At 48.9% G+C, this 13,192-nt stretch overlaps 1 protein-coding gene across 1 annotated transcript in view; it reads right to left on the bottom strand.

The window, feature by feature from the left end:
- Window positions 1–11,698, bottom strand: part of CFAP54 (cilia and flagella associated protein 54) — a 3,669,934-nt gene extending 3,658,236 nt beyond the window's left edge. Inside the window, exon 1 of the mRNA XM_069629416.1 lies at window positions 11,464–11,698. Coding sequence (XP_069485517.1) covers window positions 11,464–11,690 — 227 coding nt within the window. The 5' untranslated portion in view covers window positions 11,691–11,698. The remainder of the gene's footprint in view (window positions 1–11,463) is intronic.
- Between the last annotated feature and the right edge of the window lie 1,494 nt (window positions 11,699–13,192).

Here is a 13,192-nt window from a genome sequence, read left to right as displayed (position 1 = left end):
ATGTCATAAAGCTGCCTGCTGTATGAAAACATTAACTACAAGCATGTGAATGCACCACACAGTTTTTGTTTCTGTAGGTCTTGCCAGTACAGGTGCATAACCCAGAGGTATTTTTTTAGGTCCACATTATTTTGCATGCTGGTACTTGTAGGTTTATATACACAATGGGGAAAATAAAGTTACTTTCATGTATTCTTTGTTTACAAGTCACTATAACATTGATGTTGTTAGGCTGGTTTATTATGCTATTTTTGTTCCTTTCAAGCCATTTCTATAAAACCAAGTGTTATTTCAGCCCTACTTTTTCACACTTTTTGCAAGCATAACATTTGCCTGCCACAACTCCAATCTTTACCCCGCCCCTCAGGCTCACCATTCCAGGCCCTACAAAGGGTGTGGTCCCATGCAAAATGTTGTCAATTTTCATCACTGGGTACTGGGAGACAATAAGTTGCACAAGGGCCTTTGGTGAGTGTGGGGCCTGGTCCACGCCAGGCCCCAGAGCAGTGAACAGACAGATTCAGGTCTGTGGTCTTACTGGGCGAACATACGTGATGGCAGCTGCGCTGCAGTTATCTTAAAACAGGACACACTCCTCCCTCTTCATATATTTTTTTCAAGCAAAACAGCAAACAGAATATGGGCACTAATTGCATAACACCAACCCTTGTAACTCTAGCACAAACTCAAAAACAGATCTAGAAGTTCAACAATATCAACTGAGGAATTGCACCAATGGGTGCCCTGCAGCATCAGGGAAAGTCCACTTCAAAGTCACGAGGTAGGTGGGCTGCCTGTGGTGCTATCTTACAGGGTAGTGCCTTTCCCCTCCCGGGTCGTCCTCCGCCGAGGTCAAGCCTCCTCCTTGGTCAGTCGGGCCATCTCCTGTGTTGCTGGAGGCTGGGCCCCCCTGGTTCGTCTCTTCTCTTTTTCTGTCTATGCTTGGCCACCTGCGTGCGCCTCGGTCCGTCAGCGTCGCTCAGGGCTCAACTTTGGGGACTGTCCCATCTTCCTGAAGAAACAGGAATTCCTGGTCATCGTCGTGTTGCCACCTGATGTGGTCAGCGTCAATCCTTTGGTGTCCATTACCTTGAGGATCAGTTGGCTCGTGGGGCAGAGACATTGTGCCTTGCACGTTTCTTGTTCTCACCAGTACCTGATCCCCTTTTGCAAGGCGGTCACTCTGCAGATTCCTCTGGTTATTCTCCCTCTTGTTTGCCCTCCTCCTTCCTTCAGATACTGCGGCATCATCGAGGACTCTGGGTGTGCATGGCGTGTGGTCTGGGAGAAACCCTTGCGGGAATAGTGAAATAGTGCTTCAGCGGGGGCCATCCCAATGGGACAGTGGGGAGTCACATGATACTCTGCCAAAAACTTGTATAGGGTGCATTTTTCTAGAAATCCCCTTGCCCATGGGTTATCCGGAAGACCTTATTCAATGTCCTCATCACTCTGTCAGCATCCCAGTTTGCTCTCGGCCACAGTGGTGTGATCTTCCGGTGGGTAACACTGTGGTCGCACAGATCCTCTGTGAACCATCTTCCTTGAAACAGAGGCAGGCCCGTTGTTGGAGCCTATTCCCACTGGAAGTCCATGCGTGGCAAAGACCATCTCCAATGCCGGGATTACGTCCTCCAGGGCTGTGGATTCAACAGCCTCGACCTCAGGGTATCTTGACCACTGGTCGACGAGGACCATGAAGTGGATGCCTCTGCAAGTCTATCCGAAGTCCATGTGTATCGTGCCCCATGGCACACAGCTCCTCTCCATAGACTCGATTTGGGGCTCTCGTCTGTGCAGCAATGCCGCCTGGTACTACACTCAGTTCAGGACAAAGTCTTTCACCTGATCTTCTAGGCACGGAAACCACACCTTCATACAGAGCCAGGCCTTGGTCTTGGCAACACCATGATGACCTTTGTGTGCAAGTTCCAGCACTTTGCCTACAAGGCTGGCGGGAACCACCATTTTCGTGCCTCTTAGTACCAGGGCATCTTCCAGAAACGTGAATACTCCCCCGACTCTCCACATATGCTCTAGCGCCATTCTTGCCTCTGTGGTCCAAGCCTCAAGCTTTGAGGACTCTCCGACATTCGCCTTTCGTTCCAGCAGTCTGGAGAATTCTGAAGCATTCATCGACTGAAGCATTTCAAAATGTTGATCGCCATGAGGGTTGGGGTCATTGCATCTGCTAGACTGTTTATGTACTCCTCCGTTTCCACCTCTTCAGTACTCTCGATATCCAGGCTAGGGTGGCGCAACAAGTAGTCTGCAGCGTTGGTGATCCCGGGGCGAAACATGAGTTCAACATCATACTCCTGTAGAGCGGGCAACCTGTTAAGGAGAATTCTCACCCAAGTGCTGATACCCTTTACCTTAGAGCCCTCCAGCTCTTTTGCTATATTTTGGGACTTTGAACTTTTCATTTTCAATGTGTTTTCTGTGTTAGTTTGTTTGGATATGGAGTTTTAGCCAACCTCCATAGGCATCATCTTTTTCTTGTGTGTCACACAGCACCTTCAGTGCAGTGGCACAGGGATGTCTTTCAGACTTCCCAAGGTTTAAATACCTTCTCTGGGACTGACTACTGTCTCCCAGTGCATGTAAAGTTAAATCGACTTTGCTAGTCTTTTTAAATTCATAGAATCAGCACAAACTATCTTCTTATAGAGTGCTGGAGGGGTTGCCTAGCATCCCCTATGTCTAAACACTCATGTAACAGTCAAATGTTACCCTTTCCTCATGAAATGGCTGGTGGCAGTGGTTTTAGAACAAACTACCATGATATTTCCCAACCGTGAACAAGGGTAGCTAAAAATCGGGTCAGCCATGTTTTTCAATATGGGGCCCAGTCCCCTCTGTAAAAACAGACTCTGGTCATCTTTTTTTGCCGTTTCTTTTAGGAAAGGTCCTTCTAGCGTTTGTCTCTGCACACCAAACCAGGTTTGGTTCCTTTGTTCGATGGCCTTTGGCGGGCTTCAGTGCTGAAGCCCTCCTCTGGCGCCTGGGGTTGACAGGATGTGAGGGAGGTGCCCAAAACTCCCTATGCTTAGTCTCCAAGGAGACCTGAATGCACTCTGGAGTGAATGGCTTGCTGGCTGTCCGGCAAGGACAGCCACCCTGCTGGGTGAGTGACAGCTAGGCTGGAATGAATGGGAGAAAACTGTTTAAAAGCAGGTCTCTGGGACTTGGAAGGCAGAGTCGACCACTGGAACGAACGAACGAACCGAAGACCAGTTGAAGGAAGACAACTGCTGCAACTCCTGGACCATTGGTTTGCCTGGTGAAGCCCTGCTGCAGGTCCAAATTGCCTGAAACTCCCTCGACAGAGAAGCCCCTTTAAGGACGACTTCTTCTCTTGAGCTGGCGGGAACAACCAACTCGCAAGCTACCTGGACACCGTCTCCATACTGGTCGAATTTTCTTCAGAGTGCTGTTGAAAACCGGATAGCCAGTGAGAAGGATACCAGTCTGTGGACGTTAAGGCACTGATACCTTAAAACCGCCGTTTAGCCAAGCTTGTGGCTTCTTCCCTGGGCAGTGCAGGAACCTCCCGACATCCTCCTTCGTGTCCCCACGAATGAAGCTCAGGAGCAGTGAGATCTGCAGGAACTGCCAGGAACAACTGCCTCAGCTACAGCTTTTCTTCATCCATAAGGTACTGTGCAAATGCAGCGTGGAAATCCTTTCTGCCGTGGTCAAAGTTTGTAAAACTTTCCCAACTTGGAGTCTTGTTCACTACTAATCCGACATATAACTCTTTTTCTGGCAAACTACTTGTAAGAACATTGGCAAAGACTTAACCGTACTACCAGAACTGTGCTATCCTATCCAAGACACTGAACCATTGTCTTTGGCCCAGGCCTATTGAATTGAACTGCCTCTTGTAGTGACCTGAAACTATTTGCCCTGCCTCTGAAAGTAATTGTGTTTTGATTCAGAACTTATTCAGAAACCTATTGGTTGTGTACTGTAGTGTATTATAATGTGATATTGAGCAGCTTCTTGCTAGTGGAATGTTTTCTAACGAAATGTGTAAATGAAGGTATATTATTTTATCAAGAAACCTTGAGTAAGTGTTTGTTTGAGCTACTGTGATTGCAAGTCCTTTGTGTAACATCTTGTACTGCTCACATCCCTCTTGAGATAAGTCTGGCTGCTCAGCCATTGCTACCACATAAACTGTGTAGTACAGGTTTGTACCAAAGGTGAGATTGTGCCTACACCTGTAGTCTTAATTGTGCCCAGTGTTCCCAAAGGGTCCTGTGTGTAATTCTGCCTAACACAGCCACTTCTTGATTCTCGCCGGTGGCTTGAAGAAAGAGCCGGTCATGATCAGTATCAGGGGCTGATGATCTGTGATGACCTTCACAGGTTTTCTCTAAAAGTACAGATGGTAATGCCTGCAACCCCAGAACACCGGAGGGCTGCTCTTTCAATTTGTGAGTTTCTCAGCTCGGTTGCTGAGAGCGCCCAGCTGGCAAAAGCCACTGACGGTCCACACTGTTTTCACCCGGCTGCATAAACACGCCCCTAAGCCAAACAGGCTGGCGTCCACTATGCTAACTGAACTTTTTCCGGATGAAAAAACGCCATTGTGTCCTCGGCTGTTAAAGCCCCCTTGATGTCGTTGAATACGCTTTGATCAAGCGCCGTCCACCTTCACGTGCATTCTTTCCTCATTAGACTCCGGAGTGGTGCGGCAAGGGTGGCTAGGTTCTGTATAAACCTGCCACAGTATGTGGCCATCCCCAGAAAGCTAGGCACCTCCGACACATTTATTGGGGCACATGCTTCCCTGATGTCCTTTACCATCGCCGGATGAGGGGAGATGCCACCCTCCTGGAACACAAATCCAAAGAATTCGATCTTTCTTTGCATAAGCGCACATTTGTCTCAGTGCAGGGTGAGGCGTAGAAGTTGAATGCGCTGCAGAATACTCTCCAATCTCTCCAGATGCTCCTGCTCCGACTTTGCATAGACCATGATGTCGTTGCTGGTGTTAATTGCTCTTTGTAGGCCAGCTAGCGCGACCCCGATGGCGTTTTGGAATACCTCTGCAGCGGAGGATAGCCCAAAGCTCAGGTGCTTATATCTGTACAGGCCTGTGCTGCAGGTGGTAATACAGCGTGATTTGGAATCCAGCTTGAGCTGGTGGTATCCGGCACAGAGATCCAACTTGGAAAAATAACGGGCACCCTGGAAGTCAGCCAGGATGTAATCCAGGGTGGGCTGTAACGCTCACCTGGTTCCCTCGGAGGCGCTGGTCTTGACTGGGCGGTGAAAACGTCTTCAACGTTAGGCGTAGGATTCGTTTGGCTCCCGGATTTGACCCCTTCCTCACCGAAAGCTTGACCTGCAGAGTGAGGTGTCTGCAAGTGGAAAATCAAGGTATTAGTGGCTGGAAGGTTGTGAGTAGTTCTTAGCCCCTCTCTCCCTCTCTTCCCGTGGTACTCGGGTGATTGTTGTGCTCACCTTAAGTAAGTGAATGCTGAGCTCTCCATCCTGAGTCTTGTGCAGGGGCGCTGGGTCCAGTTACTTCACTGGATGAGAGTTCCGCCTCTTGATTGCAGAGGGTAGTTGAGAGCGAGGCCGCCGTTTGCTGCACGAGCGTGACTTGTAAGTATTAAAGTTCTCTTTAGATTGCTCTCTTCAAATGTCTTTTTCCCTAATGTCTATGTCTTTTACTTTTCAGATGCTGTCGATGCCAAAGAAGATGCTCTCCCCGATTCGTGGCAGAGAGCGTAACAAGAAGATGATGAATTCGAAGGCACGTAAGTAGGAAGGCTGCTTTGGGGCCGTAGAATGCACCTTAATGTCCCCTTTTGTCTCTACAGGTGCCGGAATGCAGTGCGAGCAAGGTTGGAGCAAGCGCAACACAGGTAAGCAGTATTGTAACCAAGCGTTACTAACCAATGTTCTTTGTCTTTGCAGGCCGATGCTGGACGAGAAATGCAGAAAAAACGTCTTGGATGCTGCCGATGGATCGGGTGAGTTGAAGCGCTAATTTTGCCTTTGTCTAACCTGTGCCTTTTGTTTTACAGGAGCCGCTGAAGATTGAAGATTGGTTCCCAGCAGGTAATTTTCATAATTACAGGATCCGGAGCTGAAGGTTCGCTGGAGCTGACACGGTGAGCGTCCTGCTGCAGATGCAGAATAACGCGAAGCATGTGGTACCAATCGGGTGTGGTTTAAATAGCCCATAGGAGTGCTTAGGTGTCTTCTTCCACAGCAGCCTCGCCCAGGTAAAAGAGTTCCTGCTTCCAGAAGGGTTCCAGCAGCAATGATCCAGGGAGTGGTGCCTGCCCCACCCAGAAGGAAAAGTAGTCCCTGCCAGAAGAGAGTAAAGCATCATCTTGCTGGTAAGTAAGCAGCATGGTCTGCTCCAGGTAGGTTCACCCAAGCACTTTTACACTTGATATGAGCCCGGCGCTTCCTGTGCCGGGACGGATCCTTACTATGAGCCTGGCACCACCGGTGCCAGGACAAGGTCCAAAAGGTCCCTATTGGGACTTGCTGGTGCCGATAAGACATGTTATGAGCCTGCTTCCAAGGATGTTGGGTAGGTCCTGACTCCTTGAAAGCAGTGGTCATGACATGGGCATGCTGTATCGCTCCCGACTGATTGACTGTTCGCCAGACTCAGGTCCAAGCAGATGCATATGGCGTCCGGCTGTTTGGGCTTTCTTGCAATCACAATCAGTGAAATCCACAGAGTCGGCCCTTCGACATTCTCAATAATGTCCAGTTTGATCAGGTTGTCGAGCTCTTGTTCTACGTGGTCCCTTGGGTGAAAAGGCACCCTGCCAATGCTTCAAAGTGACTGGTTGGACTGTGTTGTCGATGAGCAGCCGCACCAGGTCTCCCACCAGTTTTCTAATTCCAGTGAATACCTTTGCATATCTGGCAAGCAGCATCTGGATGTCCTCAAGGTACACTCCAAATGCGAAGTTCACAATGTGTAACGCCTCGGCGGGAGAGAACCCCAGTAGAATCACCTTGCTCACCTTGGTGACAAAAAAACAGGCCTTGATTGACGTGTCTTCATGAATGACCCGGGCCACGAATGCACCCTCCAGGGGCAACAGTTGTTTCCTGCTGAATGTAAACATTCGCATGTTTGTCTTTCTAAGGGGTGGCGTGCTATCCAGCTGTCAGTAATGGTCCTCCACCATGACGCTTACAGAGGCGCCGGTGTACATCAACAGACCCATGGGATACACTTATGGCACCCATCGGTAGGTGTACAACCCTGTGCCCCCTAGTGTATGTTCTTGGGCACCTGTGTGTGACCCACAGAGCAGGGTACGGGTTGGTGGCAGCTATGTGCTGAAATGACTGGTGCCCTGAGCAACCTCCATTTTGGGATGCCCAGGCCCTGTCATTGGAATAGGTAGATTCCTGATGGAGACAAAATGGCCCCCATGGCCTCTTGCCTTCCATCACCTGTTACCCTGATCTTCCCGAAATCCCAGGAAGCCCTGCCTCTGTCCCTTCCCCCTGACTGGCTGTTGGGTGGAAGTTCCATATATGGTAGTGTGGGGAAGTGCTGACCAGACTGGCTGGAGCCTTCTCAACGACCGTATGTTGTGGGTACGCCTGTGGGTGGGACCTGGGTGAATGGAGTGTGTGACGAATATACATTCTATGTTGTGACTGACTAGTATCTGGTGTTTGACACAATGGTTGAGACAGCCCTGCCCGAAACCGGTATGAATGCAGCTTGGAGTGTTGAATGGCTTGGTACTTGTCTCAATGCACATAACTTGTTGTGAGTGTCTGGAGAGAAAAGTGAATGGCCTGAATACCTCATGTACCTGATTGGTTGCCTGCCTGCATGAATGCCCGTAGTCACGATTGGATGCTTGAGTGCGACCCAGCTGAATGAATGGGAGATCAACAGTATATCTGGGGACCTCTCACTGCTAGGAATCGTGTTCAGACGCTGAAGTCCACTACGACGAGTAATTGGAGTGAAGCTTAACCTTGAGCCCTGCTGGACGAGAAGAATGGCTGTTGTTCTCCTTCGCAATCTGAAAGCTGCTGTGCTTCAAGAACTGACTCAGAGAGGACCTGCTAAGGCGCCCTCTTCCCAAGCTACGAGGGACCATCGTGCACAGCTGATCTTTGCCTAAGCTCCCTGGTAGACAGACCTTCGACAGGCTGCCGATCTGATACAGGGACTGCTGCAGAACTCCAAGGAGAAGCGCCCGGACTGCTGTCCGTCACTGTCGTCGCCGACTGGAGCCGCCGTGCACCCGTTGCCTAAGAAACTTCATTTGATCCAAGGACGCTCTCATCCACATCATCGCTGCTGTATCCTGCTGGAGAAGGCCTGACCGTCGACGTGCCGAGGAGCTTCCACCCGTGGGTTTCCCGCCACCCAAAGACCACAGAGACGCCGACGACGCGACGCCCTTGCTGGGCCACAGTTCTTCAACTCTTTGCGGTCCAGAACTATCGACACTGAGGTGCTCCGCACGCTCTTCCTTGCAGGACGTTTACGCTTCCCTGTTAATGAGCACCGCTAGGACATGACGCTGCCACTTCACCGTCATAGCTCGACCTGTTCTCCGTCGGACGTTCGATGACCTGTAACTCCTGCCTGAAAGGCGGACACTCAAGAAGGGTTGTCGATTTCCCCGACGCGGAACGCTACAACACCAAGGTACTTTGGGGTTGCAGAACTATTGGGAAGTCTAAGGGTCAACAATATATGGACTGGGCTTGTTTCTTTCTTTTACAGGTTGCCCAGGTGGGGGGGGGGATCTCCACACAGAGCTGTGTTTAACGGTAGTGACCAGTATTCTGCCTATTGCTCAACCATCTTGCTTTCCTTCCTTTCTCTACTGCTGGTTTCCTCTTTATTTTGATCTGTGAGTCATTCTCACCGTATGCACTTTAATAAGATCGAGTAACGTTAGTGGTACCACTTTAGAATTTGTACAAATTTACCAATGTTGATTTTTGGAGTACAAAGGGAGTTATCGTGATCGTGTATCTGACTTTGAATATTAATTATATAAAGACTGTGTTTTAACCGATACAGTGTGTGGACATTCCTTCGTGGGGGCTTGGGGACTACACTGTACTTAAGAACCAGCTTGCATCACCTCCCGAGAAGCTAGGCCTCGATTGCTCGACCACGTACCAATAATAGAGAATCTTGCCAGGGGTCTCTGTGCCTCCCCTCTACCATATAGAGAGCGGAAGTGCAGACCCCCCCCCCTCCGGTCTTTACATAGACCTCATCTCGTCATTCTCTTCTCCTGTGGCCTTGAAAAACATGTCCAACCTTTTCACCCATGCAATCCATCTGGGACCCAGCAATGATAAGGCTCCCGAAATATCAAACTCTTGTAAAGGGGCGAGTTGGGCCGATGAGCGTGGTAGCCTGGCAGCCTGTGGTGCATCATCTTCCTCCCCCATGATCACTTGCTGCGGTGGTCCTTCGTAGAATCAGGCCCAGGGCCGACTGGCAAGGGATGCACCAGCGCAACAGTCTAATTTGGTGTCAGGGCACACAAGCACTCACCTGCTGAGCTGCAACCCTGCCCACTGTTGGCCTCCTGGGCAGCAGCGGTCCGCCGAGGCACACAGGCACTCCACTGAGGAACAGCAACCCGCAATGGCGGTGACAGTACGTGGCACTGGGCTGGTGATAGCTGTGGCGCTGGAATGAGGCAGGATTGCCCTGTCTTGGAAACTGGTGGCACAAGGTGCCCAATGAGGGGTTGCCCCTCAGGGAGAAGAAAGAAGGAAAAATGTTTTTTGATGTCCCCGCTTCATAGACCGAAGCGGGGTGATGCGCCCCTCCCCCCAGTACCTTTGCATGCCCAGCATGTAACACGGGCCGCGAGGCAAAGCAGGGTAGGTGTAGGAGGGGCCACGAACTCGCAGGTTTGCTAGCATATACAGGAAACCTGCTGCAGGCAGGAATAGTAGTGTGCCTTCACAAACGGGGTATCCCGCATCGTCGCCAGTTTGGTGAGTGTGGGGCCTGGTCCAGGTCAGGCCCTAGAACGGTTAACAGACAGACACGGACACAGGTCTGTGGTCTTACTTGTCGAACTCACGTGACTGCAGCTGCAGTCATCTTAAAGGAACACACCACAGGCCCCATAAAAAGCTCATAACTGCAGGGTAGCCATAGCTCACTTTACACGCACAGCAAAGCCACGAATTATTGCCAAGCAACGTAAGCCTCACACCACTATCTTAATAATTTTTTTTAAAAAACATCCATGTGGTTCCAGATATCCAAACTGCACTCAGCTCTGAGTGATTTTCACAACTTTTTTGGGAAGGTGTTACATTTAAGATTTTGCAGTAGTAAAGATTACTCACGAGTCTTAAATGATATAGGTAGTCTTTACTGGGTTCGTAGTACTCAGGTAAGTACATCAGAATACTTATAAGACAAGTTCATGAGAGAGAAGCATCCACCGGTCCCCCTGTGCCAAGCATCAGTTCCCAACTGACTTTATTGGAATCAAAGCAACTCCCATCATAACATTCTAGACAGCCAACACTCCATCTCAACACTCCAAGCCCAGATACACACAGAGAAATAACCCAATGAGGTAAAACCCAACAGAAGGCAATTGACTCCAAACACCGGTGTGTTCTGGTTCGATGCAACGTACCCTGGAAAAATATATCCCCGAGCTGAAAAACACAAGTAGAAAAACGTACATCTTTCAGTTCAAACCATACCTCTCAATTAACGCTCCTTGGGACCCAACGAGGCAATGCCTCCCATACACCTTAATGGTATCACACTCTAAACAAACCTTCACATAAATATGGTTCTCCTTCACATTACATGGAACCCGCCATCCAAAAATATTTGACACCATGCTAGGACTGGCCCATAGGAGTATGCCTATAGTGCAAGCCCAACATGCTATGGCCCAGTTATTTTGGTGAAAGTTGGCCAATTTGTCAGTGGAGTAACTTTGCTGAAAGTTTTGAGGGGGACATGACATCTGAAGAAAAGGTGCCCCAGCCAAATAAATGGGGACAAAATGGTGTGCCATGAATGTTGGGGGGGGGGGGCAAACACCCCTGTGCCCCCCTAAAATTACGCCCATGCAGTTTGATAAATTACTTCACTGTGTAGATAATAGTTTGGGGCAGCTATAATTATCAATTTGCAACACATTTGACCACAAATCTACCCCCTAGGTACAATGCAAACAGTCTGTCATAATGAACTGCCATTTGCAGGGGAGATTCATCAGCAATTTGAGCTATATGCCTTTAACACCACATTGCCTGGCAGGACGTAGAAGGGACAAACTAGATCGAAATTCGGTGGTACGCGAAAACAGCCGCAGAGTGATGTTTACATTGACATGTAATGTACTCCACAGACCATAAGCATTTGCTATAGACTAAATGGAGTGCGGTCGGCTAACTACTTATGGACAGTTATTATTATTATTACTTATTATTTCGTACCCCCGGCGATGAGCATCGTGCTGTTGCTGCTGGTCCTCTGGGGACTTCGTTGGTGCTCGTCGCTGTTGCTTCTTTATGAACCCGAGCACCTCTCTGATCTCACCCTCGAACGAAACCACCACTGGGTTTTTCCTGTCAATAGCGCCGTAGAAGGATGCAGCTAGAGGCTCCATAACAGGGCGCACGCCTCCGCTGATAGTCCTAGAGTTTCCAAGCTCAGCCGCCATGTTGGACGAAAGCGTCGCGAGTACCGGCTGTCACTAGGAGACCGTCCCTATGGTAACAACACAACTTTATGTGAAATGGAAGAAGGACTAAAATATTCCATAACGCACTCGTCGTAGTTCCAAGATGAGGCACGGATAGACGCGGATACATACATGTGAAAACTGTTGTTTTACATTTACATCTTTACGTATATCTATAAATAAAACCCGTTTTCCAGTAATATCCATTCATGTGGGTGTTATTTATCCAGTCCTACCCTTTTCAGTGTAGTCTGAAACGTGTAGTCCAGGATTTACAATGAGAAATACAAGGGTAAAAGTTTCCAATGCAAATCAAAACTAGCATTGGCAATGCCAATAGTTTGGGCTTTTGTGTAGGGCTGAGTGGATAGGTATATAGGTATACATTCGTTTATACACTGTCATTGAAGAGCCCACCAAATACACACCTTCCCCAGTCAGGGTTCTCTTGTCCCAACCGTCCTGTGACACAGACTCCTGTGTACCAGATACTGACAGGGAGCGCTCAGAAGTGAAACCTAACAGAAACACTAAAAAGGAGACCTGATGTTCTTCCTTCTATGGAGAAAACGAAATGCTGTGTTTCTGTCAACAAAAATCCACCCCAAAATATACTACTCTGTTATTTTATAATGCGATTATTGTAAACGCACTGAGATAAATTTCTCTTAGTGCTTTGGACCGGATTGAAAGGTCGGAGACAATGTTTCAGTGCTCAGTCTCCTCCCAAACTGGGGGAAGGAGGGTCCCAGTCATCACCGGTGAAATTCCAGCTGGGCTAGGGGATTGAAAGATATCTTCTAGTAGCAACTAGTCAATGACCAAAAAACCCTCTTGTTTATAGAGCGCAGGCGTGTTGCTAGATCTGGAAAAGTTCCGGGGCTACGCTAATTTTGGGATTGTCGGGACTGGGGGCGAGCTAGCTGTTGGGTTTTACTTATTCTGGTCATTCCCTGATGTGAGTGTGTGAGCTTAGAGTGTTGAGTATGGAGTGTTGGCTGTAGAATGTTATTGGGTAAAGCTGCTCTGATTCCACAGAGAGTCAGTTGGGAACTGAAGCCTAAGAACAGGGGGACCGGTGGATGTCTCTCATATGAAGAACTTGTCTTATGTTTGCTTTATAAATTCCTATTGTACTTACCTACAACTACGAACCCAGTAAAATATGTCTACGTCACTTGAGGCTCCAGTGTGATCTGTACTACTTTAAACTATAAACTTAACACTAGCCTTTTTGGTTGTAACCCCTGAGCTTCTATCTGGGGCTACAACCAAAAGACCCGGGGCTATAGCCCCCTCAACCCCCTGCTAGCAACGCCTGAGCGCAGGGAAAAATCAGGATGCGTCTCGGCACTGTTGAGAAAACTAGGGGATACCTACAGCCAGTTCTACAGGCTTTCCATTTTATTCACGGGTGTGACGCTGAAAATACATTGGAGGGAAAGGGCCTCCATGTCCTTGTACCATACTCCCTTATCATG

Source organism: Ambystoma mexicanum, chromosome 12 (genome assembly GCF_040938575.1).
Source record: "Ambystoma mexicanum isolate Mex_15411 chromosome 12, UKY_AmexF1_1, whole genome shotgun sequence".
Classification (NCBI taxonomy): Eukaryota; Metazoa; Chordata; class Amphibia; order Caudata; family Ambystomatidae; genus Ambystoma; species Ambystoma mexicanum.
The sequence above is the reverse complement of the archived record's forward strand: the minus strand, read 5'-3'. Positions and strand labels throughout refer to the sequence as shown.